Here is a 27,886-nt window from a genome sequence, read left to right on the forward strand (position 1 = left end):
AGATGTTACAGAAACCCTTGGGCCACACCTCCTCTAATACTGCTGTTACCTCCAAGCCTTCGGTGCTTTCAGTCAGCATCTTTTCTAAGTCACAGAAATCAATATCAAATTACATAAAACAGAGAAAAAGGTTTGTGAACACAAATGGATTCCTAGTTGATAACTGGCTGGTGAGCTACAGGATGGAGGGGTAGGGGCAAGGATTGTCAATTCAAACAAGATACAGATCAATCAAAATAAACATTATCATAAAAGCCTTCAGATTTCTTAAGTTTAGCTGGGGATTCTCAGAAAGCAGAAAGGACCACAGCAGTGTTCTTCAGATCTGCACATCCATTTCCTTCTCTAAAAACCCATTTCCTCTCCCTTCACCCATTTCCTGATTCTAAAAGAACACTTAGCAAAGGCTTTGCATTAGTTATGAGACAAAGACAGAAGAATCAGGAACTAGCTCTGTAAATAAGTGGTTAAAGGAAAACCAAACCCTTTATATTAACTCCACCTTACAGCAACTATGATGTTACGCTTTGATCTTTTCATCTATGCTCACTTACACATATTATTGTCAACACCTTTGAAAAAAAAGAAAAACATGTAAGAATTAAACATTTTAAGGACCTTTCACAAACCAAATGACAGTAGGTTTTTATTAACATATCTTACAATGTTGATTATTCCTAGTTTCGTAATTTCTGCTTGCTTATAAAGATTGATTTAGCTTCTACAGTAATGTACTGTATTTAAATGATCATTCATACAAGGTATCACACCAGTACATTTTTTTGAATAATATACACACATCACTCTAACTTGGACCTGTTATTTTTAAAAGTGGGTTTATAAATGGGACTTATAAAAGTTATGGGGAAAAAATTAAAGTTCTAGTTTAGCAGCATGCATGTATGTAATTCAAGTACAATTTTCAACCAAGTGCTTTTTAAAATTTTACTGGTGACTAATTCACCAATATCAAAATAAACACTATCAAATACCCAAATTTTAATGTTAAGGCTAATATTTTCACTTCACATCCGTATGCACAACCATAAAACATTCCATTTTAAATATGTAGTAACCAAAGTCTGAGTACATTATACCATGTATATATAGCATCAGTTTCAAACTGTATAATTATTCAAGTTCATGAATCCTGTAACAGTATTTACTAGAGATGTAAATTAGCATTTTATTCTTCAACCACACCTGAAGAACAAAAGTATCTGGTCTGGTATCCATAATGACGGATGCAAAAAATAAGACAGGCTGAACTTATGATACAGTATTTTAAAAAGTAGCAATGTGTTGGAAAGAACAGCTGTTTAATTCAACAGAATCATTCTAGTCTTTCAGAAAGTTAACTTAATATTTTGGAAATGTATATAAAAATAGCAAGCTACTTCCATATTGTATTTTTATTGTAGAGCTATAGGTAATTTTTTGACTTTTTGAACATATTTGAATATTTACTCTTCTGTTTGAATGCAAGGCCATCATTTAATGTCCACTTTTATATCCTGTAATATCATGTCATAATTCAATAATTTTTAGAACACAGATCTGACTTTATTTTTATAGTTTATCATTAGATGTTTTTTAGTTTATTTTTACATGTAAAAATGTAATTTTATATAACAAGCCATGGAAGTCCAAAGTACCAGGAATTGCTTGATAGCACTATATATTAAATAATCATCAAATTATTGAATCATTTGGAAGAAAAATTTTGGTAGCAATATATCACATGCTTTTCTGTCATCTTCCCTCTGTAAGTACAGAGTGGGTTTTAGCTCAATCATTTTCATTCTTACTAACTTAAAAACCCTACAAACATAAATTGCTTTTCACAGCAGCTTCTAACAAGAATGCAGATGTACAGCTCATTCATGAGGATCATCACCACTGAGCCCTTTTCCTTCCCTTTTAGGAAACCGAGCAGAAATAGCAGTGATAACACTGCACAGATACAATACAGATGAACCTCTTGAGCTGATAAGGAAAGTTCCAGAACTATGCTTCATTTGTGGGGAAGTCAGAGCATTTTTCCAATCCAATCATTTAAACAAAAAACTTGGTTGGTAATAAAAGGTGGGCATGCAGAGAATCAAAATCTGCCATGTATATGTTCTTAAAACTTCTGATTTTATAATAAAATCTGTTTGTTACTACCTCAAGTGATTCATCCAAATGAAATGGCAAATTTTGATTTTTAGGGACTCCCCCAACCACACATGTCCCCCAAAATGTACTGTATTATATTAACAGCAGCTATCTACTTATTTTACAACTATTTCAATTATTTACCTGGGGAGAATATTTATGAAATTCCTGAGAATGAATTAAGTTTCAGCAAAGCCTTAAACTTTTAACAGATTCCTCACAATAAGAAAAAAATGTAAAGTTCTACTATTAGACCAAATTTTACTATACAGTATTTCACATAAATCATGTTTTACATTTTTTTCTAATTACATACAGCAAAAATCTCAAATCAACACAAGAATGGCAGAGGGAAAGGATGCATTACGTTTAGCAGATGCAAATTAAAATACACAGATATAAAGAAGCAGTAAAACTTTAAATAAATCACACCCACTCTAAATATCAATGAATAGCAGATATGCATTGTTGGGAGAATCATTTTTAAATGATTTTGTCAACAAGTTGTGCTTCTTATTAATTGTGGACTTAAACAAAAAAAGGACCACTAAAGAATGGTTTAACTTCTTACTTGTTATGTTCTCCATATACTTAAAAAAAAATTATTATACCATTAATGTGATTACCAAGCACCTAATTTTGGAAAGGCTTTATAATGTATGTTTTCTTTCTTTCCCTCAGCAAAAGCGTTAATCCCCCAAATTAAGTTAAAGCTTATTGTTGATAAATTCTTAATGAAAATGATATAATGCAATGCTAAGGTGGTGAGTCACAGCCCATTGTAATGTGGACCCCATCTTTTATTGATATGATCAAAAGTATGAGAAATCCACTGTTGTTCAAGAACTTTGTATCTTTCTTTACAAATGTAGAGAGGCTTGCCTCGCCTAGAATAAAAAGGGAAAAAAAAGTATTAAAAGTAATAATACAATGAAGATTTCACACACATTTTTAAAAATAGATTATTTATGGCAAAAATCTCACATAGTAATTTGGTTTATTTCATATTTCTTTAACATGATGATGGGGAAAATATCCCCCAAAATAGAAATAGTTCTAAATTAATGACTGCCAGAAATAAAAAAAATAATTATTATTATAATTACAAAGTCAGGAATGGTAAATTATTCTTACTGGCCAAACTTCAATAAAACATGTGGATATATCCATGCACATCTAACCTAAGATCTCGGTCTTCCTCTCCATGAGCATCCAAATACACAGAACCCCAGAGACAGAAGCGGTGCCCTCGAATGATGATAATCACTGATGCATTGATCAAAAGGAAAATCCCTGTTCCAGCACCACAGTTCTGAGAATGCTAAAAAATTAAAAATATATGACTGAACTTCATAATCAAATGGACTTTATAAGAAAATCAAGAATGCCTTGTCTTCTAAATAACACAGAAATATTTAAATGTTTTAAAATCAGATTTCACCTAAGTTAAATTTATTAACTCATTCTTAATACTTTATTAACAATACATGAGGAGGAATTTGGATAAGGATTACCTAGGAAATCAATTAAGAGCTAACCTAAACCTAATTCAGAGGCTAGAGTCTACAACAGCATATATGACTGCTGTTTCACAGCACAACATCTAAACATATATACCATTAAAGGGCAGCGGGATTAGGGAGAGGAACTGAAGCTGCACTTAGGAAAAGTTTTACCCACTTAAATAAAACCCCAGGTGTTTTTTTGTTGTTGTCATTGTTTTTGTTTTTACCCTTCTACTGGATAGACCTAGAGTCTGTCATACAGAGTGAAGTCAGTCAGAAAGAAAAAGACAAATACCGTATGCTAACACATATATATGGAATTTAAGAAAAAAAAATGTCATGAAGAACCTAGGGGTAAGACAGGAATAAAGACACAGACCTACTGGAGAACGGACTTGAGGATATGGGGAGGGGGAAGGGTGAGCTGTGACAGGGCGAGAGAGAGTCATGGACATGTACACACTAACAAACGTAAGGTAGATAGCTAGTGGGAAGCAGACGCATGGCACAGGGATATCGGCTCGGTGCTTTGTGACTGCCTGGAGGGGTGGGATAGGGAGGGTGGGAGGGAGGGAGACGCAAGAGGGAAGAGATATGGGAACATATGTATATGTATAACTGATTCACTTTGTTATCAAGCAGAAACTAACACACCATTGTAAAGCAATTATACCCCAATAAAGATGTTAAAAATAAATAAATAAAACAACAACAACAATGAAAACAAGATCCTTATATGTATTGTGTATTTAATTCAAAGAGTAGTTAAATTTGAAGAGCTGGCTTGACCATATATACCACATTTCCATGTGATTTACTCTTGCTTACCAATACACATTCACAGTAACTTTGTTGCTTGCAGCAAAGTCCTTTCAGGCATACAAAAGTACCACAAACAAGGCAAACGGCAGGATCTTTAGGAACCTTGGTGCAGACACTACAGGTTTTTCTGTGGTAGTACTGGAAGATGGTGTTATAATTTTCAGGCAACTGTAGTAGGTGTGGCAATTTCCATCTTGACTCTTGGATAAGCAAGGCCTAAAACATTATTTAAAAATATTCATTAGTCCTATGTATTTAAGTCACTAACACAAAATATTTATTCTTTAAAAGGCCTTTTTTTTTTTAAAGAAAAGAAAATCTGTCTCCAAGAATGTGGCTTATTTTCTTTATTAACACTCTTCCCATTTCCATTTTACAAATGACTAAAATAGTACTTCAACAATTATGATTATTTTAATGTAATTTTCAATTAAAACATGATGTGAGTTTTTAGACTAAGCACCTAAAACATTGAAATTTGTTATTACTTTAAAAGAAAAATATTAAATATAACTAAGCATGCATGGAAAATATACGTAGATGTACTTGTTTTTAAATATTCTTAATACATAATTTTAAACAGTTATACACATTTTTCAAAACCAAGTTTTTGACCTTCCTTAGATAAACAAACAATTCATTGGCTTTTTCTTTAGGGAAGATCATGGTTATAATTCATATTTCTATTTCAATACTTTATAATCTTTCATTCCTAGAAGATGAAAAATCTTACACCTCAAGCTGTTAAGATCTTTTGTATCCATAAGTGCTGGGGCTACAACTCTTTTCATAAATTTTCTCAGTAAGTGTGGAAAAAAAAAACAAATTAGTTAAATTTCCCTACAGGGTATTTTGTTCATTTTTTGCAGTTATATAAAAATACTGGAAATAGCATTAATTTTTTTTCTAGATGCTACTTCATTAACACTTAAATCAGATAAAATGTAGTATGAATCTATTATCTTAAGAAACAGTATGGAGGCTGGCAATTCACATGGTGATCATCTCACATTACTTATAGCCATAATCCATCTAAATCAGTCTAATAACTAAGTATCCAGCTTGGTGTTTATCAATATGTTCATGGATAAAGCAGCCATGGAAGCAAGGATAAGGACAATATATGGGCTTACAATATGCTGTTTGCCAATACTCAGTGCCCAACTCCGGACTCAAAAGACTGCATATTCTGTAACGGGTTCATTATATATGGAACCCTTCCATCAGTGGAAGGAACAGCAATTTGTCCTCATTGAACTTGATACTTATCCAGATTAGGTTGTAAATTACCCAGTAGCACACACCACATGGTCTCTAATCAAAGAATTTTCTTCATAAAGAAAGATGTAACACAATAGGTGGATGTCTATGGAATTAACTGATCTTAACATATAGTCAATCATCTGAAAAAAATCACTGGTCTTTTAAATGATGAACTACTTTGCTGATGAATTTTTAGATGGTACCAACTAGAGGGAAACACCTATTGAATGAGGTATATGCTCCTACAGAATGAGGTATACGACCTAAAACAGCAACTAGTACATAAGGGTGATTGACTGTTCTCTTACAGATGGAGTGCACAGGTTTGGGAACCAGAGGGTGGCATCTCTCATAATTAGACCTAAAAATTCGGTCTTTAATTTCTGTTTCCCTGCTATTCTGGATTCTTCTGTAGTTTCAGTACTATTGTAAGGAGGCTGTGTGCTAACTGCCAACAAGGGACATAATAATAGTTCCACTGAATTACAAACTAAATGTCATCTGACCACTCTAGCTTCCCTAATACCACTTGGAAAAGAAAGGGAATGGCTTACAGTACTGTCTGGAGGGAGTGACCTCATCAAATAAAACAGAAATACCTCCGGTATCAGTATGTTTGAAACTCAGAGATACACCCCACCCCCACCCCTAGCGCGTTCAGGCTTGAAAGGTAAACATTCCACACAAAACTAGTACAGTCTTATATAAGCATGACAGGACAAATCACTGAGCTCAGACCTCTCAGAATAAAGCTTGGATCACATCTTTGTTCAAATAAATCCAACCAGTTGAGGTGCTGGTCAAAGAAGGTGAAAGAAGAAAGTCATATATTTGACTGTATATTAGCTACAGTTTTATGACTAATTTAAAATTTTCTTGCTTGTTGTGGCATATATTTTTGCAATATTTTTCATTCTCTTTTCCTTTCTCCTACTACTGAATTCAGGGTGAGTAGGTGCTAATTAAAAATTTCCAGGCCGTTGGGGTGTAAGAACAATAAATCACAGAAGGAATGGACATCTCCCAGAGCCTCTGGATTCAGGGAAGCTTGATGATATAACTATAGGATGTGACTTCAGGTTAGGTATTTGGGAAATGGTGGCTGCATCTGTGGTTGTAAAGGGAACAGTTACATCATTTTAAACAGGGGAAGAAATGAAACTCTGTGAATGAGAAGAAGGATGTCTATGTGCTGGGGAGGTAAGATGTGAAGGTAGCGGGCCACCAGTGTTCGTTTTTTCCAATTTGTCTAGCAACCTCATCTGCCTTCCTACATTGACAGCATTATGACTTATTTTGGAAAATAACCTCTTTTCCTGCTCCATACAGATCTGATGGTGTTGCCCCATCACAAGATCCTGCCCCATCACAGGGGTATACATATGATGCAAATTAGGCCAGTCAGATTCTCTCTCCCAGGAATCTGAATTTGGAGCATATATATAGGGAAGGAAAGTAGCTGAGATGGAGTCATCTAGCAGTAGCGCTTCAGAGAAAACAGACCAGAGGTTTGCAACCAAACTGTTTGCAATCAAAGAATCTTAGCTGTTACAAGAAAGGAGAAGCAGTAATTCAGACTATCTTTCAAGGGAAGCTGTTGCACTATTCAGCTCCAATCACTGTTTATATTTATCTAAGTCTCTCTGTTCAAATTTAAAGTTGCTGGTTAAAAAGAAATCTGGTTGACAAATGGACAGAGTTGAGGTTAGAGATAGAACAGAGTGAAGGGACAAATGTAGGGATGCAGGTCAGATAGGGGTGCATTCAAATAACATAAAAATTCTGCATAAGCATAAATAAATAAATATCTACTGTTCTGACTCTAAAACAAATAGTTATCAATTTTACAAAAAGATGAAATATATTTAAATGGTAAATTCTTATTTTCTATCAATATTCACAACAATAATCATTCATCTAAAAAGGCAGGCTTATTCTTATACTATCAAGTGATTTCATTTTTATCTATTGCTTATCCCATGGCACATATGAAGACAAAATAATTTTAAGTATGCTCATCACTTTCTCCTGTCCTGGTTCTACAATAATACCCAACTCTTACTCCAAGACATTCCTCATAGGTTTTCAGACATCAAAATATAACTTCAGATTATAGCTACAATTGTGAATAAAGCAATTACTAGATAGGAAAATATTTTTATACATAGTACACAAGGTTCAATTAACTTCTTCAATTTTCCTTTCCTTTTAAAAAAAGTATAAAATGAGATAATATCTCTTTAAGGATTTCAATAGAAAATGAAAATGAACAAAAGCAGAGACATTTATTATTTATGCTTACCTTGCCTTTGTTATTCACTTCAATGTTTTAAGAATTAAGTCTAGTGACAACCTCCATCTGAAATACTAATTTTTCTATTGTTCCTTTGACATTAAATTAAAATTCTCATTTTTCCTGAAATCGGTTCCCCTTTCATCAGTTCTATTTCTCCCAATGACATTAATCCACCATTTAACTGTTTCACAAATATTTATTAGGTGACTAGTCTATATCAGGCACTTTCCAGGAACTAGGGATTCAAGAATAAACAAGAAACAATTTTTGCCTTGTGGAGTCCCCATTCAGACACATTAAACAAACAAAAGTGATAAACATGGCAACTATTAGAAACAGTGGCAAAAGTACTATCATACATAATAGAGGGAGATGGACTCTCAGATAAATTTTTATAGAAGAGGTAACATTTATCTTAGCAAAGCCTTCATGGGTGATTAACAGGAAAACAGTAGGAAGATTGCTTTAAATAAAAGTAACAGCAATAAGCAATAGCACAGATGTTTAAAAAATGCATAGCATACTTAAGAAATATTCTTTCGTGGTTTAAGCAAGGTGGTGGCTGGGAAGTGGTATGAAATGAAGTTAGAAAGGCAAGCAAGATGGTGAATGCCATGTAACGATTCTGTCTTTCTCCATAGCCAATGGGACATCCATCGTCAGTGGTTTTTAAGCAGGAGCAGGTTCCTATCGGAACTATGTATACTAGTTACTACTCTTCTGATGACTTGAGTTCAAGATTTTAAAGTCATGTACACTTGGTCACCAAGGACTATATATTTTTCTCAAATGTGTCTTGCATTGGTTACATTCTCTCTAATTTCTGCTGGCTAACAAAACAATAATCCAGATTTTCTTCACCACTAAATAATCTCTGGTTTCCCTTTCTCCATAACATCAATTTTACTTACTAAAAAAGCCACAAAAATTACCTCCCTAAAACACTACTTTCATCATATTATTCCATTTCTCAAAAAACTGTAATTCTATATAGAAGAAAGTCTGAGCACCAAACCATGGCACTAAGAGCCACCCATCACTGCCTGCACTCCACCTTTCCAATTCCCTCATCTCCAACACAACACCTTTACCCATCGAGCTGGCAGCATAGAGTCAGCAAATTTTATAGTTAAAGACATGATGTTTTAGATGTGCAAGTCCAAATCTTTAATTTTTATGTGACAGTCCTCTTTCCAATAAGCTTACAAGTTCCTTGTCTGTCTTAAAATTCCTTTGTACCTTCCAAAATTCCTTTGTACCTTCCAAATAGTGCTATGACTATTTAAGGTATTCAATAAAAACCTGATGACCTAAAACAAACTAAAAGTAACATACTATACCTTAGTTTTGTTAACTGAAACATTTCTGCTTTTACACTCATAAATAAATATAAGTAAACCATTTTTTCAAAATAATTAGTTTAATAAATACTGCCAAGACTAGATTACCTGAAATTTTAAATTCTTCATTATTCTCTTACCTATTAGCATGTCACCACTATAGCAAGTGAGTATTACTCTTTTTACATACCTTTCCTTGTTCGGCATGTCTTTCAGTAAATGAATTTATCTCAAAACACCACTGAGATATAATATCAAATGCTGGAACTGGCCAATCCAGACAGGAGGCACTGATGAATGGATGTTCTGTTTGGTAAAATGTTGGCAGAAGTCCCAGGCAGCTGGAAAGAACTGAAAACTCTTCTTCTTCCTTTTAGATATGAAATAGAAAATTCTCAAGACATTTCATCATGAACATTTCCCATTATAGATATTTAAAGTGTCATTCTCATCAATTACTTCTTTAACTGAGTCAACTAAATAAAGTGAGGGGAGTAAGAGGAGCAAAGAAGAGAGAAAAGGTTCTGAGCTGTTATATCCTATATTCCCAGAATGTTTCTCTTTGAAATTTAACTTCCAAGTGCCATAGTATCTGCTTCATTTATACATTTATTTTAAAAATAGTGTTTTCACATATCTGATGAATATCGCCTATAGCACCTAGCTACTCTATGAAAGCAAATGTTAATTTGGGGCAAAGGGAAAGTGACTTTTGGTTAAAAAGACACAGACTGTCAGTGTGGATAAAGAAGAACAATAGCGAAAACATGGAATTCACGACAGACAGTGCCTAGACCCTGAATGGGTGTGAAACAAAGTCAGTTTTAAAAAGAGGGTGGAGTCTGTAAAAACTTGAGAGCTCTAACTGCCAGGTAATCTGAAGCTCTACTCAGTAATAACAGAACCAGTGGAATCAATGATCCAAGGACTCACATCTTGAAAGTTGATTTTTAAAGGAGTTTGTTAGTCTTGTAAACACCAAAATATACCCCCCACCCCTCTTTATTTAACTGAAAATCCATTTAGGAGGCAAGTTATTCTACTTTCCTCTGTCCACCGGATCAATTAATTCCTAACATCCTTCAAATTCCAGCTCCTCAGGGAAGCCTTTCCTGACCCCACTTAATGACACCTTAGACTACCTAGTTCCACCGAGATAAAATTAGTACGTCTATACTGTGTAAACACTTCAGTTCTTACATTTATACTTTCTACTTTAAAAATAAATTAGTCTGTCCTCTAAGACTGTGGCAGTAGTCCCTGGGAGTAGGGGCTCTGTCCTCCCGGTGCTTGGCACATAGCAGACATTCAATAAACATCTGTTTGCAAAACAACTAATTGTGTGGATTAAGTACAAAATTCTGAAATACGCTATAAAGAAGAAATAAAGGGGAACTCCCTGACGGTCCAGAGGTTAGGTCTCTGGCACTTTCACTGCTGAGACCCAGGTTCAATCCCTGGTTGGGGTACTAAGATCCCACAAGCTGTGCAGCACAGCCAAAATAAAAAAAGAAATAAAGATGAAAAAGCAAAATGATATGCAGGCTGAAAAAGATGCTGATTTTTTAAATCACTAGAAATGAGGCCACAAATCCCCCATTTGTATAGATACATTAATAAGACATGTTAAAAACTAACTTTACTGGGGTATAATTTACATACCATAAAATTCACCCACTTTAAGTGAAGTCTGATGAATTTTGGAAAATGTATACTCATGCAACCACTGCTACAATAAAGTTTTAGAACAATTCCATCCCCTGAAAAAGTTCCTTAGTGCTCTTCTGCAATCAATTCCAGCCCCTGCTCCTGGCCCCAAACAACCACTTATCTGCTTTCTGCCAACTATAATCTGCCATTACAGTTTGGGGATTTTTAAAAATTCCATATAAATGGAATCATACAGTATGTAGTCTTTTGTACCTGGCCTCTTTCACTTAGCGCAGTATTTTTAGATTCATTCGTGTTATTGCGTGTATCAGCAGTCCATTCCTTTTTAATGCTGAGTAGTATTCCACCGAATGAATACACCACATTTTGTTCATGCATTTGCTTGTTGATGGAATTCTGGGTTGTTGCCAGTTTTTAACTACTACAAATTAGTCTGCTATGAACATTCATATAAAAGTCTTTATGTGGACATAAGTTTTCATTTATTTTGGTAGACACCTATTTATTTGGGGGTTGTACTGTAAGTATGCTTAACTTTTTAAAGAAGCTGTCAAACTTCTTCCAAATTTGACTATACCATTTTGCATTCCCACCAGCAAATGACTGAAGAGTGTCAGGTACTCCAGATCCTCACCAACACTTGTAACATTAATTTGTACTCTAAACAATAATGATGTTGAACACCTTTTCATGTACTGTTGGTCATTCATATACATTCTGATGAGAAGTGTGCCCCATTCAAATTTTTTGCTCACTTTGTGTCTTTTGTTTTTTTATTATTGAGTTCCTGATATATTCTGGATACAATAATTTCTCAGTATATTTTTTGAGATATAATTTGTATACCATAAAATTCATCCTTTTAAAATGAACAATTTAGTGAGTTTTAGTATATTCACAAAATTGTGCAACCATCACCCACTATCTAATTCCAGAATATTTCCATCACCCTATTTTCTTAATTTCATTTTCAGACTGCTCATTGCTAATGCACAGAAACACAACTTTTTTTGTACATTTATCATGTATCCTACAACCTTGCTAAACTCGTTTATTAGCTCTAATAGCTTTTTAGAGATTCCTTACAATTTTCCACAAACAAGATCATCTAATTTGCAAACAGAGATTGTTTTCCCTCTTCCTTTCCAATCTGGATGATTTATTTCTTTTTCTTACCTAACTGCTCTTTCTAGAACCTCCAATATAGTGCTTAAAAGACAGGAAGAGGGCAGACATCCTTGCCTTATTTCTTATCTTTGTGGGCAAGCTTTCTATCTTTCACTTTTAAATATGGTATTAGCTATGGGTTTCTCATAGGTGCCCTTTATCAGACTTTCCCTTCTATTCCTTTTTTTGGTGGTGTTTTTTTTTTTTTTACCATGAAAGGGTGTTAGATTTTGTCAAATGGCTACTGAGATGATCATATGCTTTTAAAAAATGTATTCTATTAATATGGTGAATTAAGTTTATTGATCTTTTATTGTTGTTGAGCCAATGTGCATTCCTACGATAAACCCATTTGGTCATGGTGTATTATCCTTTTTACTGGTAATATTTTATTAAGGCTTTTGCTTCTGTGTACATGAGAGATATGGGTTTGTAGTTTTCTTTTCTCATGATGCCTGGACTGGGTATTAGTAAAACTGGCCTCATAAAATGAGTATGCAGTGTCCCTTCTTCCTCTGTTTGCTAAGAGTTTATATAATATTGATAAAATTTCTTCCTTAAATTTTTCATAGAATTCATCATGATGTTATCTTTGTTATAAAGTTGTTGATCTCATTTTTTGGCAGGATAATAACTGTAGAAGTTTAATAACTAAATCAATTTCCTTACCCAATATAGATCTATTCAAAATTTTCTATTTCTTCTTGAGTCAGTTTTAGTAATTTGTATCTTTCAAAGAATTTATTCATTTTATCGATGTTATCAAATTTGTTTGCAAATGTTATTCATAATATTCTCTTATGGTTCTGTAGGAACATTTCCTCCTTCATTCCTGATATTGGTAATTTGTATCTTCTCTTTTTTTTTTTTTCCATATCAATCTAGTGAGGAGTCTGGTTCCTGGTTAAAAACCTATGTGTGCTTCCCTGGTGGTGCAGTGGTTGAGAGTCCGCCTGCCGATGCAGGGGACACGGGTTCGTGCCCCGGTCCGGGAAGATCCCACATGCCGCGGAGCGGCTGGGCCCGTGAGCCATGGCCGCTGAGCCTGCGCGTCCGGAGCCTGTGCTCCGCAACGGGAGAGGCCACAACAGTGAGAGACCCGCGTACCACACACAAAAAAAAACAACAAAAAACCTATATGTGTTTTTTCAGGTCTAACCACAGATAATTACAAAGGTTTTGCTTTGCAGGTCTCATGGTGAAAACTGTCCTCCCTCCACCAGACTTGGCACACAGTCAGCGCACTGCAGTCTCTGAAGGGATCTGCAATCATGGTCTCAGGCCCCCTGGCCAGTCATGCTCTTTCACACATTTACATTCCCAGGCCTGGCGCCTTTATTCCTAGGCCCCTCTATCTGAGGCCTTGGGCAGGGGTCACTTTGACACTTCTGCCAAGGCCAGTTTATGAAGGGAAAAAGCTGAAACCTTTAAGAAACTTTTCCCCACTCTGACTCAGTACCCAGGACTTTTCCACTCCTATCCCTACCCCTTCACCCTCCTCTCCACCTCAGAGTTCATAACACTGCAAGAACCTTCTGTTTGCGGCTCCCTTAACAGATTCCCACATCTGTGCTGATCCACCTGATCCTTAACCGGTACATCATTTCATTCTATGAAGGTGATGGAACGGAGAAATCATCATTTTCTCTGATTTTAGCCTCTTGATTATACTATCACAGTAAATGATTAAAGGTTTAACTCTTTCATTTGTGGCTTCCTGCTTTAATCAGCCACTCCAGTACCCAGCAGCTCAGTTCTCTCTCTCCCAGCTCAGCTGAGCTCCTGACATTTAGGTGTATCCATTTTATTGATCTCTGCAAAGAACCAGATTTTGAACTAATTGATTTTCTCTACTGTTTCTCCATTACTATCCATTGACTTCTGCTCTGATTTTTGTAATTTCCTTTCTTTTACTTGTTTTGGGTTTAATTTACTCTTATTCTAGTTTCATAAAGTAACAATTTAGATAAATGATTTTAGACCTGGGCTTCCCTGGTGGCGCAGTGGTTGAGAGTCCGCCTGCCGATGCAGGGGACACGGGTTCGTGCCCCGGTCCGGGAAGATCCCACATGCCGTGGAGCGGCTGGGCCCGTGAGCCATGGCCGCTGAGCCTGCGCGTCCGGAGCCTGTGCTCCGCAACGGGAGAGGCCACAACAGTGAGAGGCCCACGTACCGCAAAAAAAAAAAAAAAAAAAAAAAAAGATTTTAGACCTTTCTTCTGTTTAAATATAAGCATTTGAAGCTGTATGTACCTCTCCAAGAACTATTTTAGGGGCATTTCACAATTTTGCTATGCTGTGTTTTCATTTTCACTCAGTTTACGTGTTTTCTGATTTCTACATGATTTCTGCTTTGATACATAAGTTATTTAGAAGTGTGCTGCTTAACTCTCACACATTAGGGGATTTATATATTTCTTTCTTTTACTGACTTCTAATTTAATTCTGTGTGGTAAGAAAATACGTTTTGTGATTTCAGTTCTTTTAAATTTTTTGCTACTTGCTTTATGGTTTGGCATATGGTACACTCTGGTGAATGGGCCATGTGCACTTGTAAAAAATATGCATTCTGATATTGTTTGGTGGAGTATTCTATAGATGTCAATTATATCAAGCTGACTGATAGTATGGTTCAGGTCTCATTTATTCCTGTTGATTTTCTATCTACTTGTTATTGATTACTAAGAAAAAACACTGAAGTTTCCAGGTATAATTGTGGATTGCCTATTTCTTCTTTCAATTCTGTCAATTTCTGCTTTATGTAATTTGGGGTTTTGTTGTTTTGTGCATATATATTTACAGCTGTTATATCTTCCTGCTCTATTGAGAGAGGGCATTTATGTTCTAAGGTAAGGCACAAAAACAACTTGAGACAATGGGAACTACTAATGGTAGGAAAATAGCAATACTTTTTCATCTTCTTTATGACAGGATATCCAACAATGGATAAAAATGAACAAAGATCTACATAAATGTATCTTTCCCCCTGGGATTCACAGACAACTTCAGGATTACTTGGCCTCTCATGAAGCAGATGTTGAATCCAAAAGTGGGTCACTAAAATGAAAGAAACCTGAGGAAAAATTTATAAAAGAAGAAAAAAATGAAAGAAAAGTTTCTCATTCCTCCCTATCATTTGACTTGGACAAAACAGATGTGAGTGGCAGATTATTCTATACAAAGAAAAAATCATGAGATACTTTTTTAAACATCAGATACTAAATGATTTTCCCAGTCATTTTCATTTCCTAATTATTTTCAAAAGCAGCATGTAACAAGTAGGTCATAGTAAAGAAAACTAAATGGCTCTGCATAAGGAAAATGCTCAAGCTTAGGAAAAATATAAATTGAAACAACCTTAAAAAAAAAAAATCTACATTGAGCTATTTTACCTAGACCAAAGATCTAGAGGCAAAGATTAAATAGTATGAGAACACACTAAGTAGACACAAGTACAGGGAAACTTTCACACATCACTGGTGTTAACATAATTGGTACAACTTCAATGAAAGGCACTCTGGCAATAACCATCAAAACTACAAAAGTATGCAAATGCTGAAACAGCAAATCACTTCTAAGGATTTGTGTGTGTGTGTGCATAAACTTTTTTTTTTTTGGAGTATAATTGCTTTACAAAGTTGTGGTAGTTTCTGCTGTACAACGACGTGAATCAGCGCTATATGTATACATACATCCCCTCCCTCTTGGACTTCCCTCCCATCGCCACCCCATCCCACCCCTCTAGGTCATCACAGAGCACTGAGCCGAGCTCCCTGTGCTATACAGCAGCTTCCCAATGTGGTACATATGTACAATGGAATATTACTCAGCTACTTCTAAGAATTTATCCTACAAATACAATCAAAAACATGCAAAATAACTTGTGCATACTATCATTCATTGCGGTATCATTTGTAAATAGCAAAGGTCTAGAAATAACCCAAATGTTTATTAATAGGGGACTAATTAAATACATCCTGGTACATCATACATGAAATATTCTGAAACTGTAAGACAAAATGAGGAAGGTCTTCATGTATTGAATATGAAATGATCTCCAAGATACACTCTTAAGGGAAAAAAAATGCAAGCTGAAGAACAATGTATAAAAAGAGGACTAAAAGAAAAAAAAATACACCCTCCCCACACACACATATTTCTTGTATATGCATAAAATGTCTCTGGAATAATACAGAGGAAACTGATAGCAACTGGGCAGCAATCAAGTGGCTAGTGAAAGGGGTAAACAGAGATTTTTTTCCATAGAATATCTTCTTGTACCTTTTGAATTTTAAAATATGTGAATACATTACCTGTTCAAAAAATGAATACTTTTTTTTCTATAAATTATTGCAGTGGTATATTTATACTATTTAAAATCTAGAAGTATAAAAAGATACTGTTTTTAAAAAAGTCTCTCCACCATTCTTTTTTCCCTTCTATCCTAATCTCAAACTCACTAACCCAACTCCTCGGTAAGAACTGACCATAATTCTTAACGTATTTTTCCAGAGTATCATACATACACACACACAAGCAAATATGAGTACCATTATTTTTCCTCTATTTTCATTTAATATAAGCACACCTTGCCTTGGGATACTTAATATATTTTTGAGATTTTTCCACATTAGCACATAGAAAACTTTCTATTCTTTTTTCTTCTGCAGAGTATGCCATTGTATGAATAAACCACAATTTATTTAACCAGTTTCTCACTGATGGACACTTGAGATGTTTTCAATTTTGTCTGCTATTCTTGTATGTCTATTCGACTATCAACAAATCAATCACTATATTATTATACTTTAAGAAATGTCTATAGAGTATTCATATTGAGATCAAAGAGAGTATAATATGCAATAAGATAGTGGCTTTTACAGACTTAAAACTAGAAGAAAATAACATGTTCGCCTCAAAAACTGATTTGTGTACTAAGCAGCAGCATAGCTCAGATGTTAATAGTACAGATTTGGCATCTGGACTAAATGTGCTTGAATTCTGGCAGCTTTACTTACTAGCTGTGAATCTTGAGCAAGTCATTCATCTTTCTGTGCCTGTTTTCTTGTCTGTAAAGTGAAGATTATAACAGCTACCTCATAGTTTTGTGAAGCTTAAATGAATTTAAATGCAAAGCACTTAAAACAATGCTTAGCATGTAGTCAGTGTACAATAAATGCTAGCTATCATTATTACTCGAAGAGAAACTACTTTTGACAGATAAAAGAAAGACAAAAGAATTAAAGGAGATATATTAGAGCAGTGGTTTTTCAACTTTGGAGGGTGGGTGGATAATCCATCTATAATAAACTGGTAACTATTTTCTTCCAAGAAAAATACACATACACAAACAGTTTACAAACAATGCTATGGAATTCAAAAACTACCTCCAGTCCCTCTGTTAATAATTCCAGAATTAGAGTATAAATAAGAGAAGATGCAATTAAGTTGGAGCAAAGATAAAGAGAACCACATGAGTTACTAAAATCAGCCCCAATATGGTACTAGAAATAGTGTTAGACTAAGATATTTAACTAAATAAGGAAAGTCTAATAGATTTGTGTGGAGAGCAGGCTTCTGTGTCAGAACATGTACCAGGTACCATTCTTGATGATGTCCCATGGATAACAAAATGTTTGTTTAAAAAGTGTATTATTGGGCTTCCCTGGTGGCACAGTGGTTGAGAATCTGCCTGCTAATGCAGGGGACACGGGTTTGAGCCCTGGTCTGGGAGGATCCCACATGCCGCGGAGCAACTAGGCCCGTGAGCCACAACTACCGAGCCTGTGCATCTTGGAGCCTGTGCTCCACAACAAGAGAGGCCGTGATAATGAGAAGCCCGCGCACCGCGATGAGGAGTGGCCCCCACTTGCCACAACTAGAGAAAGCCCTCACGCAGAAACGAAGACCCAACACAGCAAAAATAAATAAATAAATTAATAAACTCCTACCCCCAACATCAAAAAAAAAAAAAAAAGTGTATTATTAAACTCAAGAGCGTCCTGGCTATTAGAAATAATCACTGAATTCATTAGCAAGGTGGCTAAATATAGAAGATTAACGTTCAAAAATTCCAACTGGATTTCTCCATTTTAGCAACATATTGGAAAATGTAATTTTAAATGATTCCATTTACAATAAAACAAACAGACATACACAGGAAACTTTAAAAGCATTCTCTTTGGGGTAGGGCACAAAAAAGGATACTGCCTATTACTTTCACTGCTCAAAACAGTACTGGACATGCATCAAGACAACAATAGAGAAATAAAGATTTGAAAGGAAGGGATGATACTGTCATTATTTTCAGATGATATGATACACAGAATACCTAAAAGAATCAACAGGCAAACTACTAGAATTAATAGAGAGTTCAGCAAGTGCCCAGTCACAAGAACATACAAAAATCAATAGTATTATTTTATACCAGCAAGGAGTAATCAGAGAATGTTACAGAAAACAAGATATCATTTAAATAGAAACTAAAACCATAAAGCCTCTAGATTAGCTTTATAAAAAATACCAGACTTTAAGATGACAATTTTAAAATTCTATGAAAATATTAAAAGAAGACCTGAATAAATGGACATAAAAACTATGTTCAATGCCTTAAAATGATAATTCAAAGCGGTTCTCATCTAACAGCTTGTAGGAGTTTGGAAAGATAGTTACGAATTGATATAACATTTATATATAAGAATAAAGGTGCATATATAGCTAACCAGCAAAAATTTTAGAAAAAAGCATTTGGCAAAAAGATATTAGAAGGAAAAAAAAAAGTGAAACTCACCCTGCCAGATATAATGTCTATAATAAAACCATTGTTAAGAGTGTGCTACTAGTATAGGAACAAATAGGTCAGTAGTATACAACAAAGAATCCAGAAATATAGAAACATGTTAGCATAAGAAATTAGTATGAAAAAGCCAGGTTATTTTATAAATAGATTATTTTGTAAATAGTCTTAGGAAAACTGCCTCATCAAATGGAGAAAAAATTAGATCTTTACTTCATACCTTACTACAAAATAAACTTCAGATTAAATGAAAAATATAAATGTAAAGACAAAACTATAAAAATAAGAGAAGAAAATATAAAATAACTTTATAATCTCAGACTGGAGAAGGATTTTAAAAATAAGATTCCAAAAGCACAAGTCATAAATAAAAAAGTGATAGCTCTGACGACATTAAAATTAAATATTTCTGTTCCACAAAGGGCAATACAAAGTCTGTTAAAAGATATCATCTGCAGGGCTTCCCTGGTGGCGCAGTGTTTGAGAGTCCGCCTGCCAATGCAGGGGACACGGGTTCATGCCCTGGTCTGGGAAGATCCCACATGCCGCGGAGCGGCTGGGCCCGTGAGCCATGGCCACTGAGCCTGCGCGTCCGGAGCCTGTGCTCCGCAACGGGAGAGGCCACAGCAGTGAGAGGCCTGCATACCGCAAAAAAAAAAAAAAAAAAAAAAGATATCTCCAAAACTGACAAAGCAATAGCAAGATAGTTCCAGAAACCCCAATTTTTTTAAATGCTCAAAGAATAGGAATAGGAAATATACAGAGGAAAATTTAAATGTCTAAAAAGTACATGGACTGATGATCAATTGCATTTATATTAGAGAAATGCAAAGTAAATTAACCATAAGCATATACTTTACCCCCATGTGACTGGCAAATATTAGAACACTGGATAATAAAAGTGCTAGCAAGTATAGGGTAGAAAACAAGAACCCTCACACAATGCAAATGGGAGTGTGAACCTTGAGCAGCCATGTTAGAAGGCAAGGAGGCAGAATGTATCCCATACATACATAGGCAATCCCATAGCTAGCTAGGTACAGAATCCAGAGAAAGTTTAAAAGTATACAAAACATTAGGTTCATTGCAGCAGTTTATTTTTTTTTATGGTAGCAAAGATTTGAAGGCAGCCTGGATGTTCACCAATGAGGAGTAAGTAAAATGTGGAATACACATATATTGGAATACCACTATGAAGAAATAAGAAAGAATTATCTCGAGCTACATCATTAGGTTTAAATGATATAATATTTAGCACGAAGAAAGTAAGAAAGATACAAGATTTATAGCACAATACCAGTTATACAAGTTAAACAAACACAAAATAACACTATATGCAGTTTATATTGACATACACATTACTTCTGAGAAGTAAGGGATAAGATATCATGTGGGGAACAAACGGAGAATAATATTAGAGGCACTATACTTAGTACGCCAAAGCTGAGGAGTGTGATCAACTCAATTCCGTGCATATGCACCTCCATCTTTCCTCTCAAAATTGAAAAGATAATTTCAGTTAAAGAAGTGAACAAGGGGAACAATATAAATACTATCAGATGAATGTGGTAAATTCCACCTCTAACTGACTTACTAGCTTAGACGTGTCTTCATCCTTCAGTTTCCTCACTGTAAAGTGAAAACCTAGTTTATAAGCTAGTTAAGAAACAGCCAGCCATTATAAACTGCTTTGTAAATATCTTTGAACAAATAAATGTTTAGTCCTTTCTCCCCCAAATGAAACAAAGGGCTATGAATGAATGATTCCTGAGTTAACTTCAAGAAATAAAGAAGAAAACATTAAGGGAAAACTGCTGAGTGAGTAGATTTGCAATTAGAATCAAAGGGAGCAAAAGAATAAATTTTAATAAAAATTTTTTGGATAAAAGTATGAGATATGAATGGGTGAAACAAAATACTCCAAATGAAAGAAAGTGACATAAAGAAAAACATGTCAAATCCACAAAAGTTAAAAGTAGGCATAATATTATACCCATCTATAGCATACTATCATGATTAATAGAAACAAAAAAGCCAAAGTGAATAAAGTAGAAGAGCAAGCAAATATCTAACTGTATATTTATTTCTATATTATATATTCATGTATTTCTATAATTATATACATTTTTATGTATTACATATATACTTAAAAGCAAAAAAAGATTACACAGATGACAGAACTCTAAACAGAAAGAGCAAATTTCTATCTAAAGTTGTAATCTTACTTTTCTCACTTCAGGTGAATATTATCTACTTAACTCAAATAATCCAACCAACCCCTCAAATTGAATATATGCAAAATACTTTCATCTCGGCCCACACAAAACTGCTCCATATTCCTCCTCCATCAACTGTACCATAATGGTTCAAATCTCCCAGGCTCAAAAACCAAGTACAGTATGCTTCCTTCTTCTCCCTTGACTCCTACATGTTCAACTAGCTATCAAATCCTTACTATTTCATCTCCGAAATCTTTAATTGCTTCCTATCCTCTTCTATTTCTAATATTTCCTTTCCCAACTGGCTTTCCTGTTCCTAGTCCCTCCAATCCTCACAGCTCACAAAATGTCTTATATTGGAATGAGGTTTCATGCTGAAATAAAATTTGAATCATGTCACACTTTTGTCCAAAAACCTTTCAGTGGTCCAAATTCCTTTCATGTGAAATTCAAGATCCACCACAATTTCCCCTTAACCTGTCTTTCTGACACTATGTCACACCATTCCTTTTCATGCCTCCTAATAGATAAATTTCTTCCTTGGTCTAAGTATATTCCCAGTGCTCTACTATAGGCATCGCTGTACACCCAAGCCTTGGACTAATTTTCAGTGCTCAATACAAGAGCTTCTGCTTCCAGGTACTTCTCAGTTTATGGGAGAAAAATACCCTCCAATAAAAACAAATGACAAAATAAACCAAGAATACAAGAACACAAAGGTAACAAGAACACGAAGAACCACAGCCTTTGGTTTTTAAATGTGAAGAAAGCAAAGCTGATGAAGGAAGTAGTAAATTTTGTTTGATTAACCTTCTCTATGCTTCACATGCCAGAAGGAAACATGCTTTTAAGTTCAAATTTAAAAATAAATAACTATGACAGAAACTATCTAATGGATGAATATTTTTAATTTGTTCAATATCTTAGAATTCTCAATAGAATGTTTTGGGGACAAATGTGCAGAGTTTATCTTGAATCACTTGATAAAAACCAAGCAATCCAAACTATTTAATGCAATGGTCAATTATTTAAGAGAGAAGGAACCATCAACAGCTTAATTCTGATATACCCGCATGCAGGCTTCAAAGACCATAAATATAAGTGACTTAACTCTCACATCAAATTCCCTGGAAATGAATGGCAGATAATGTCAGGGACATAATCCTATAAACACAGTTTGGTTTACTTACCTTCTGGTTTCCTACTCTGTCACTTTCTTGCCTACTCACGCTGACCCACAGTTTTACAAAATAGATTAAACCAGTGATAATTCATTCATCCAAGTTTTAATTGGCTACAAATTGAATATTTTGCAATTCTAAAATTACATAAATGCCATCAGATATTCAAACAACCAGCTTGCTGGCCAACATAACATGACACCCTTTAAAAAGGATATTAAAAGCCAATGACGATTAGTGATAAATATATTAATATGAATACTATCTTCTGTTCAAGTACTGGGTGTTTATTACCACAGATCTAATCCGAAACTCCTCTAATGTCAAATATTAGTAATATTACCATAAAAATGGGTAGATGTCAACAAATACAAAAGTAACAATAATAGTAAATATTCTAAATATTAATTCCTTTGAGTTAGACTAACATATACTTGTATGACAGTTCTGGATATATAATAGATATAAGTATTATATGTCAGTATATTTTTTAAAATTAGATAATTGTTTAAAAAAAAAAAAAAGGCTCCCTACTCTCTACCACAAATTATACCTGGCAGCTAGGTAAATCTTCCCCAAAAAGGTGGTGCTGAAGAAGGCTGGTGATTCTGAGGAAATGTAAGCAGAAGTCCTGTAAGTATTTTTCCGTGGATTCAGGAGACCAAGCAATAGGGCTAATCTAAAGTTAAAAAAGAAAATCAGAACAATTCGTTCTATAATAGACATAACGAACAGTAATATTCATAATGGCAAGAAAATCTGAATTTTTAAATAACCACTACATCTGGTCATAGAGAACATACCGTTGCACACTCCTGCGTTCCTTCTTCATGGTATAACTTTCCTTTAGATAGTTCCCTTATCACAAAGCTCAATAAGACTTCATAAGACTTCTCTGCATCACATGTATTCTGGAAAAAATTAAAACTTAATTCCATTAGTCACTGAAAATTACAAAACCATTTACATTGGAAAGAATACCTTTTAATGAGTAGAGTATAATCATGATTTCATTACTTTTCAAGCATGTAAACTTCACTTTCTCAAAGTCTGTGTACAACAGTACACCTCTGGATTCACAATGAATTTGGATAGGTGATGAAAGCTATTCCAATACTTCTTTAAAAGACAGCATATAAGTTACGTAATATATGTGTAAATGAACATATCTATATCATATCTTTTGTTCCAGTAATTCTCACTCCTGGAAATTCTTCCTAAGGAAATAATCTAAAGAGAAAAGAAGAACTTTATGCCCATGACATTCACTGAAGCATTATAATAGTGAAAAATTAGAAATGACCAACAGAAGTGAAGCAATTATTGGACTTGTCTGGTTAAGAATCCACCTGCCAATGCAGTGCACATGGACTTAAGTCCTGGTCTGGGAAGATCCCACATGCTGTGGAGCAACTAAGCCCATGCACCACAACTACTGAGTCTGCACTCTAGAGCCCACAAGCCACAACTACTGAAGCCCACGAGCCTAGAGGCCGTGCTCCGCAACAAGAGAGCCACTGCGATGAGAAGCCCACTCACCGCAACAAAGAGTAGGCCCCGCTCACCGCAACTAGAGAGAGCCCACGCACAGCAACGAAGACCCAACGCAGCCAAAAATAAATACATAAATAGATTTATTTTTTTTAAAAAAGTGAAGCAGTTACCTAAATTATGCAATACCAGAATATTTTATAGGCAGTAAATATGACAAATTTGAGCTACAGAAAAAAGTGTTTATAGGGTGGTGTGCAAAAAACTAATAGAAGTATATATATACTCGTTACAGTGATAAAAGCATACATGCATGAAACATAACATGGACTCCAAATTTTTTTCTTTTATAGTTTTACTCAAATTCCTTGAATAGAATTTGTTAAAACACCTTAATGTAAAAATAAATAGGACCAGGCTTCCCTGGTGGCGCAGTGGTTGAGAGTCCGCCTGCCAATGCAGGGGACATGGGTTCGTGCCCTGGTCCGGGAAGATCCCACATGCCGCGGAGTGGCTAGGCCCGTGAGCCATGGCCACTGAGCCTGCGCGTCTGGAGCCTGTGCTCCGCAACAGGAGAGGCCACAACAGTGAGAGGCCCGCATACCGCAAAAAATAAAAATAAATAAATAAATAGGACCATATGTTTATTACAGAAAACATTAAATAACAATCTACAAATTAATTAAGCTTAATGACTATACTTTTTATAAGAAAGGAAAAAAATGGCTATTTATAAATTTAAATTTATTTCAATAAGGTTTTTGCACATAAAGAAATACACTTTTTATATTCACTGAGATATTAAAAGTTGTTGCAAATTACAGGAAAGTATAATCTTAAAGTAATAAGTTTGTTGTGATGTTTATTCATTAACTATATTTTTAATTTTTAAATTTTTTATATTATCTTTTATTATTTATTTATTCATTCGTTTATTTATTTATTTGTGGCTGCGCTGGGTCTTCGTTGCTACGTGTGGGCTTTCTCTAGTTGCAGCAAGTGGGGGCTACTCTTCGTTGCGGTGTGCGGGCTTCTCATCACGGTGGCTTCTCTTGTTGCGGAGCATGGGCTCTAGGTGCGCGGGCTTCAGTAGTTGTGGCTCGCGGGCTCAGTAGTTGTGGCTCGCGGGCTCTAGGGCACAGGCTCAGTAGTTGTGGCGCACAGGCTTAGTTGCTCCGCGGCATGTGGGATCTCCCCAGACCAGGGCTCAAACCCGTTTCCCCTGCACTGGCAGGAGGATTCTTAACCACTGCACCACCAGGGAAGTCCCTAACAATATTTTTTAAATAGTAAAATATAAGAACTGAGTAAACACTATGGGATATAAGTTTATCCTGAATTTTTAAGGCCCTAATAGTCAGGACCACAGAATTTGTTGTTTGATGATACTGTCTTTCTTTCTCACATGTTATTGTGCTCTCTTCAACTAGACGGTAAATTCCAAAATGTCAGGAACTATGCTTTATATCTTCTATGTCTCCCTTTGCATAACAAAACTCTGAGCAATAATACCTGGTGGTTAATTGATGGAATTTATTTTGGTAATGGAGTTTTTGACCTTGGAATTTGCCTGGATGTCTCTCTTTTAATAATCAATTCTTTGCATTATTTTTAAATTACTCCTCTGCTTTCTGCCATATCATGCAGCCATGTAGTGTTATCATGTCCTGAATAAACTATAAAAAGTCCCTGACTCAGCAACTGCTATCCTTGTATCATGTGACCCACCCCACCCCTGCCTAATTAACCAACAGGATGATCACTTGCCAAATATTGGCAAATATGATCACTTGCCAAATATGATGATCACTTGCCAAATATGATCACTTGCCAAATATGATATGATTACATATAATTTACAAGAATCAATATCCCACTGAATATCAAAACAGCAACATGTTATGTTTTTAGAATTGATTTAATCAGAGTAGTTCTTGAATAGGCAATTCAAAAGAAAATATTACCACAATTTTGCTGCTTATTAATCAGTGTGACATATTTAAAGTTGTGAAAATATACAAGACAGCCTAAAAGCCTAATTCAATATACTCTTTTGAGTAAAAGATTTATAGAGCATAACAACAGAAAAGTATTTCAAGTATAATACTTTCCAAATTATGGGGAAAATATCCTCCAATAAGAAACAAATGATACTCAGATCACCCAAGCAAGTTATTGAGCAATAATTATTTTTTAAATTATTATTATCAGATACATTTTAAGTATTTTTTTTTACTTAAAGGAGGTACTATATCAGATCAGAAAGTCAAATATAATGTAGTAGTCACTGTTTTGTATTGAGAACTCTTCCCATTAGAAGAGTATTAGATAAGAAAATAATTTTATTTCATACATAAGAAGTCTTAGAAAACCATATTTTATATAAGCAATATTTAAATACAACCAAGAGTAGGCTCCTTGGTAAAGCTAAGAAGATAAGCTTTAAGAAGTAAAGCTTTTCTTTTTTTTTAAATAAATAAAGCTTAAGAAGAGGATTTCTGGATGAAATTTCATGGATGAAAGACCCAGGATCATGATCAGAAGAATCCTGTGGGAGAAGTGGCAGAAGTATGTGAGTTAAATAAAGAAAAGAATTAAGAGTTGAGAGATGCAACAGATGCTGTTTTGGGTAGATGCTGTGTCTAAACTATAGTGCTTCTAGGGACTTCTCTAGTAGCACAGTGGTTAAGAATCCACCTGCTGATGCAGGGGACATGGGTTCGAGCCCTGGTCCGGGAAGATCCCACATGCCGCGGAGCAGCTAAGCCCATGTGCCACAACTACTGAGCCTATGCTCTAGAGCCCGCAAGCCACAGCTACTGAGCCCGTATGCCACAACTACTGAAGCCCGCGCACCTAGAGCCTGTGCTCCGCAGAAAGAGAAGCCACCACAGTGAGAAGCCCGTGCACTGCAATGAAGAGTAGTCCCCACTCACCGCAACTAGAGAAAGCCTGCGTGCAGCAATGAAGACCCAACAGAGCCAAAAATAAATAAATAAATTTATTTAAAAAAAGAAAAAATTATAGTGCTTCTTAAACTTTTTGGGGTGACAGGCCCTTTGAGTATATGCTGGATCCTATGGTCCTACTCCCCAAAACAAAACAAAGGGAAAGGACCCCAGATTAAGAAATCCTGGTATAAAAACTCTTAACAGAAATTCCACTCACCGAAAGATCACAATTTATACTAACTATAATGATGATTTTTCCAAACAACTAAACCTCATTATCAAATTAACTCTAAAATCCCTTTGAAAGTAACACAGTACCTATGTATTTTATTTTACCAGATTAGATCTGTTTTCATTGGAATTATCATACCTGAGGATAAGGAATTATAAGGATGAAATGAATGAGACTCAATGAAGAAAGAAAACAAGGAAGGGAGTGAGAGGAGGGAAGAACTAAAGGAAGAAGGAAATTTTTTAAAGGAGGAATGAATGATACAGAATAATTACAGAAATCACAGTGATATTTCATTATTCATAAATATTATTATTTATTACTTATTTATTTATTTGCGGTCCGCGGGCCTCTCACTTTTGTGGCCTCTCCCATTGCGGAGCACAGGCTCTGGACACGCAGGCTCAGCGGCCATGGCTCACGGGCCCAGCTGCTCCGCGGCATGTGGGATCTTCCCGGACCGGGGCACGAACCCGTGTCCCCTGCATCGGCAGGCGGACTCTCAACCACTGCGCCACCAGGGAAGCCCCCATAAATATTATTATTTACAATCCTATATACCTAGATGTTTAGATTTATGGTAGAAAAAGCTAATAATGTGGCAAACCAACCTGCAGAATATCATAATTTTTTGTTTTCATTCACTGAAGCAATTTATATGGCTATAAATTTCTAATTTATGTTCTGATAAGAATCTGCCTTCTATTAAATGTTTTATTATTTTTAAAAATAGCTAACAATGATCAAATTGAGAAAGAAAACTGACAGAAGTTACCTAAATTACTTCATGTTCCTT

At 35.2% G+C, this 27,886-nt stretch overlaps 1 protein-coding gene across 3 annotated transcripts in view; it reads right to left on the bottom strand.

The window, feature by feature from the left end:
- Window positions 1-619: 619 nt before the first annotated feature.
- The window catches only part of UBR3 (ubiquitin protein ligase E3 component n-recognin 3), a 230,900-nt gene continuing 203,633 nt past the window's right edge, over window positions 620-27,886 (bottom strand). For all 3 annotated transcript variants that reach the window (XM_060152671.1, XM_060152670.1, XM_060152669.1), the window contains 6 exons: window positions 23,220-23,327; window positions 22,970-23,095; window positions 9,574-9,753; window positions 4,491-4,700; window positions 3,339-3,478; window positions 620-3,044 (listed from right to left, as the gene is read on the bottom strand). In XM_060152671.1, the coding sequence (XP_060008654.1) occupies window positions 2,927-3,044; window positions 3,339-3,478; window positions 4,491-4,700; window positions 9,574-9,753; window positions 22,970-23,095; window positions 23,220-23,327 (882 nt within the window). In that variant the 3' untranslated portion in view covers window positions 620-2,926. The remainder of the gene's footprint in view (window positions 3,045-3,338; window positions 3,479-4,490; window positions 4,701-9,573; window positions 9,754-22,969; window positions 23,096-23,219; window positions 23,328-27,886) is intronic.

Source organism: Lagenorhynchus albirostris, chromosome 6 (assembly GCF_949774975.1).
Source record: "Lagenorhynchus albirostris chromosome 6, mLagAlb1.1, whole genome shotgun sequence".
NCBI lineage: Eukaryota > Metazoa > Chordata > Mammalia > Artiodactyla > Delphinidae > Lagenorhynchus > Lagenorhynchus albirostris.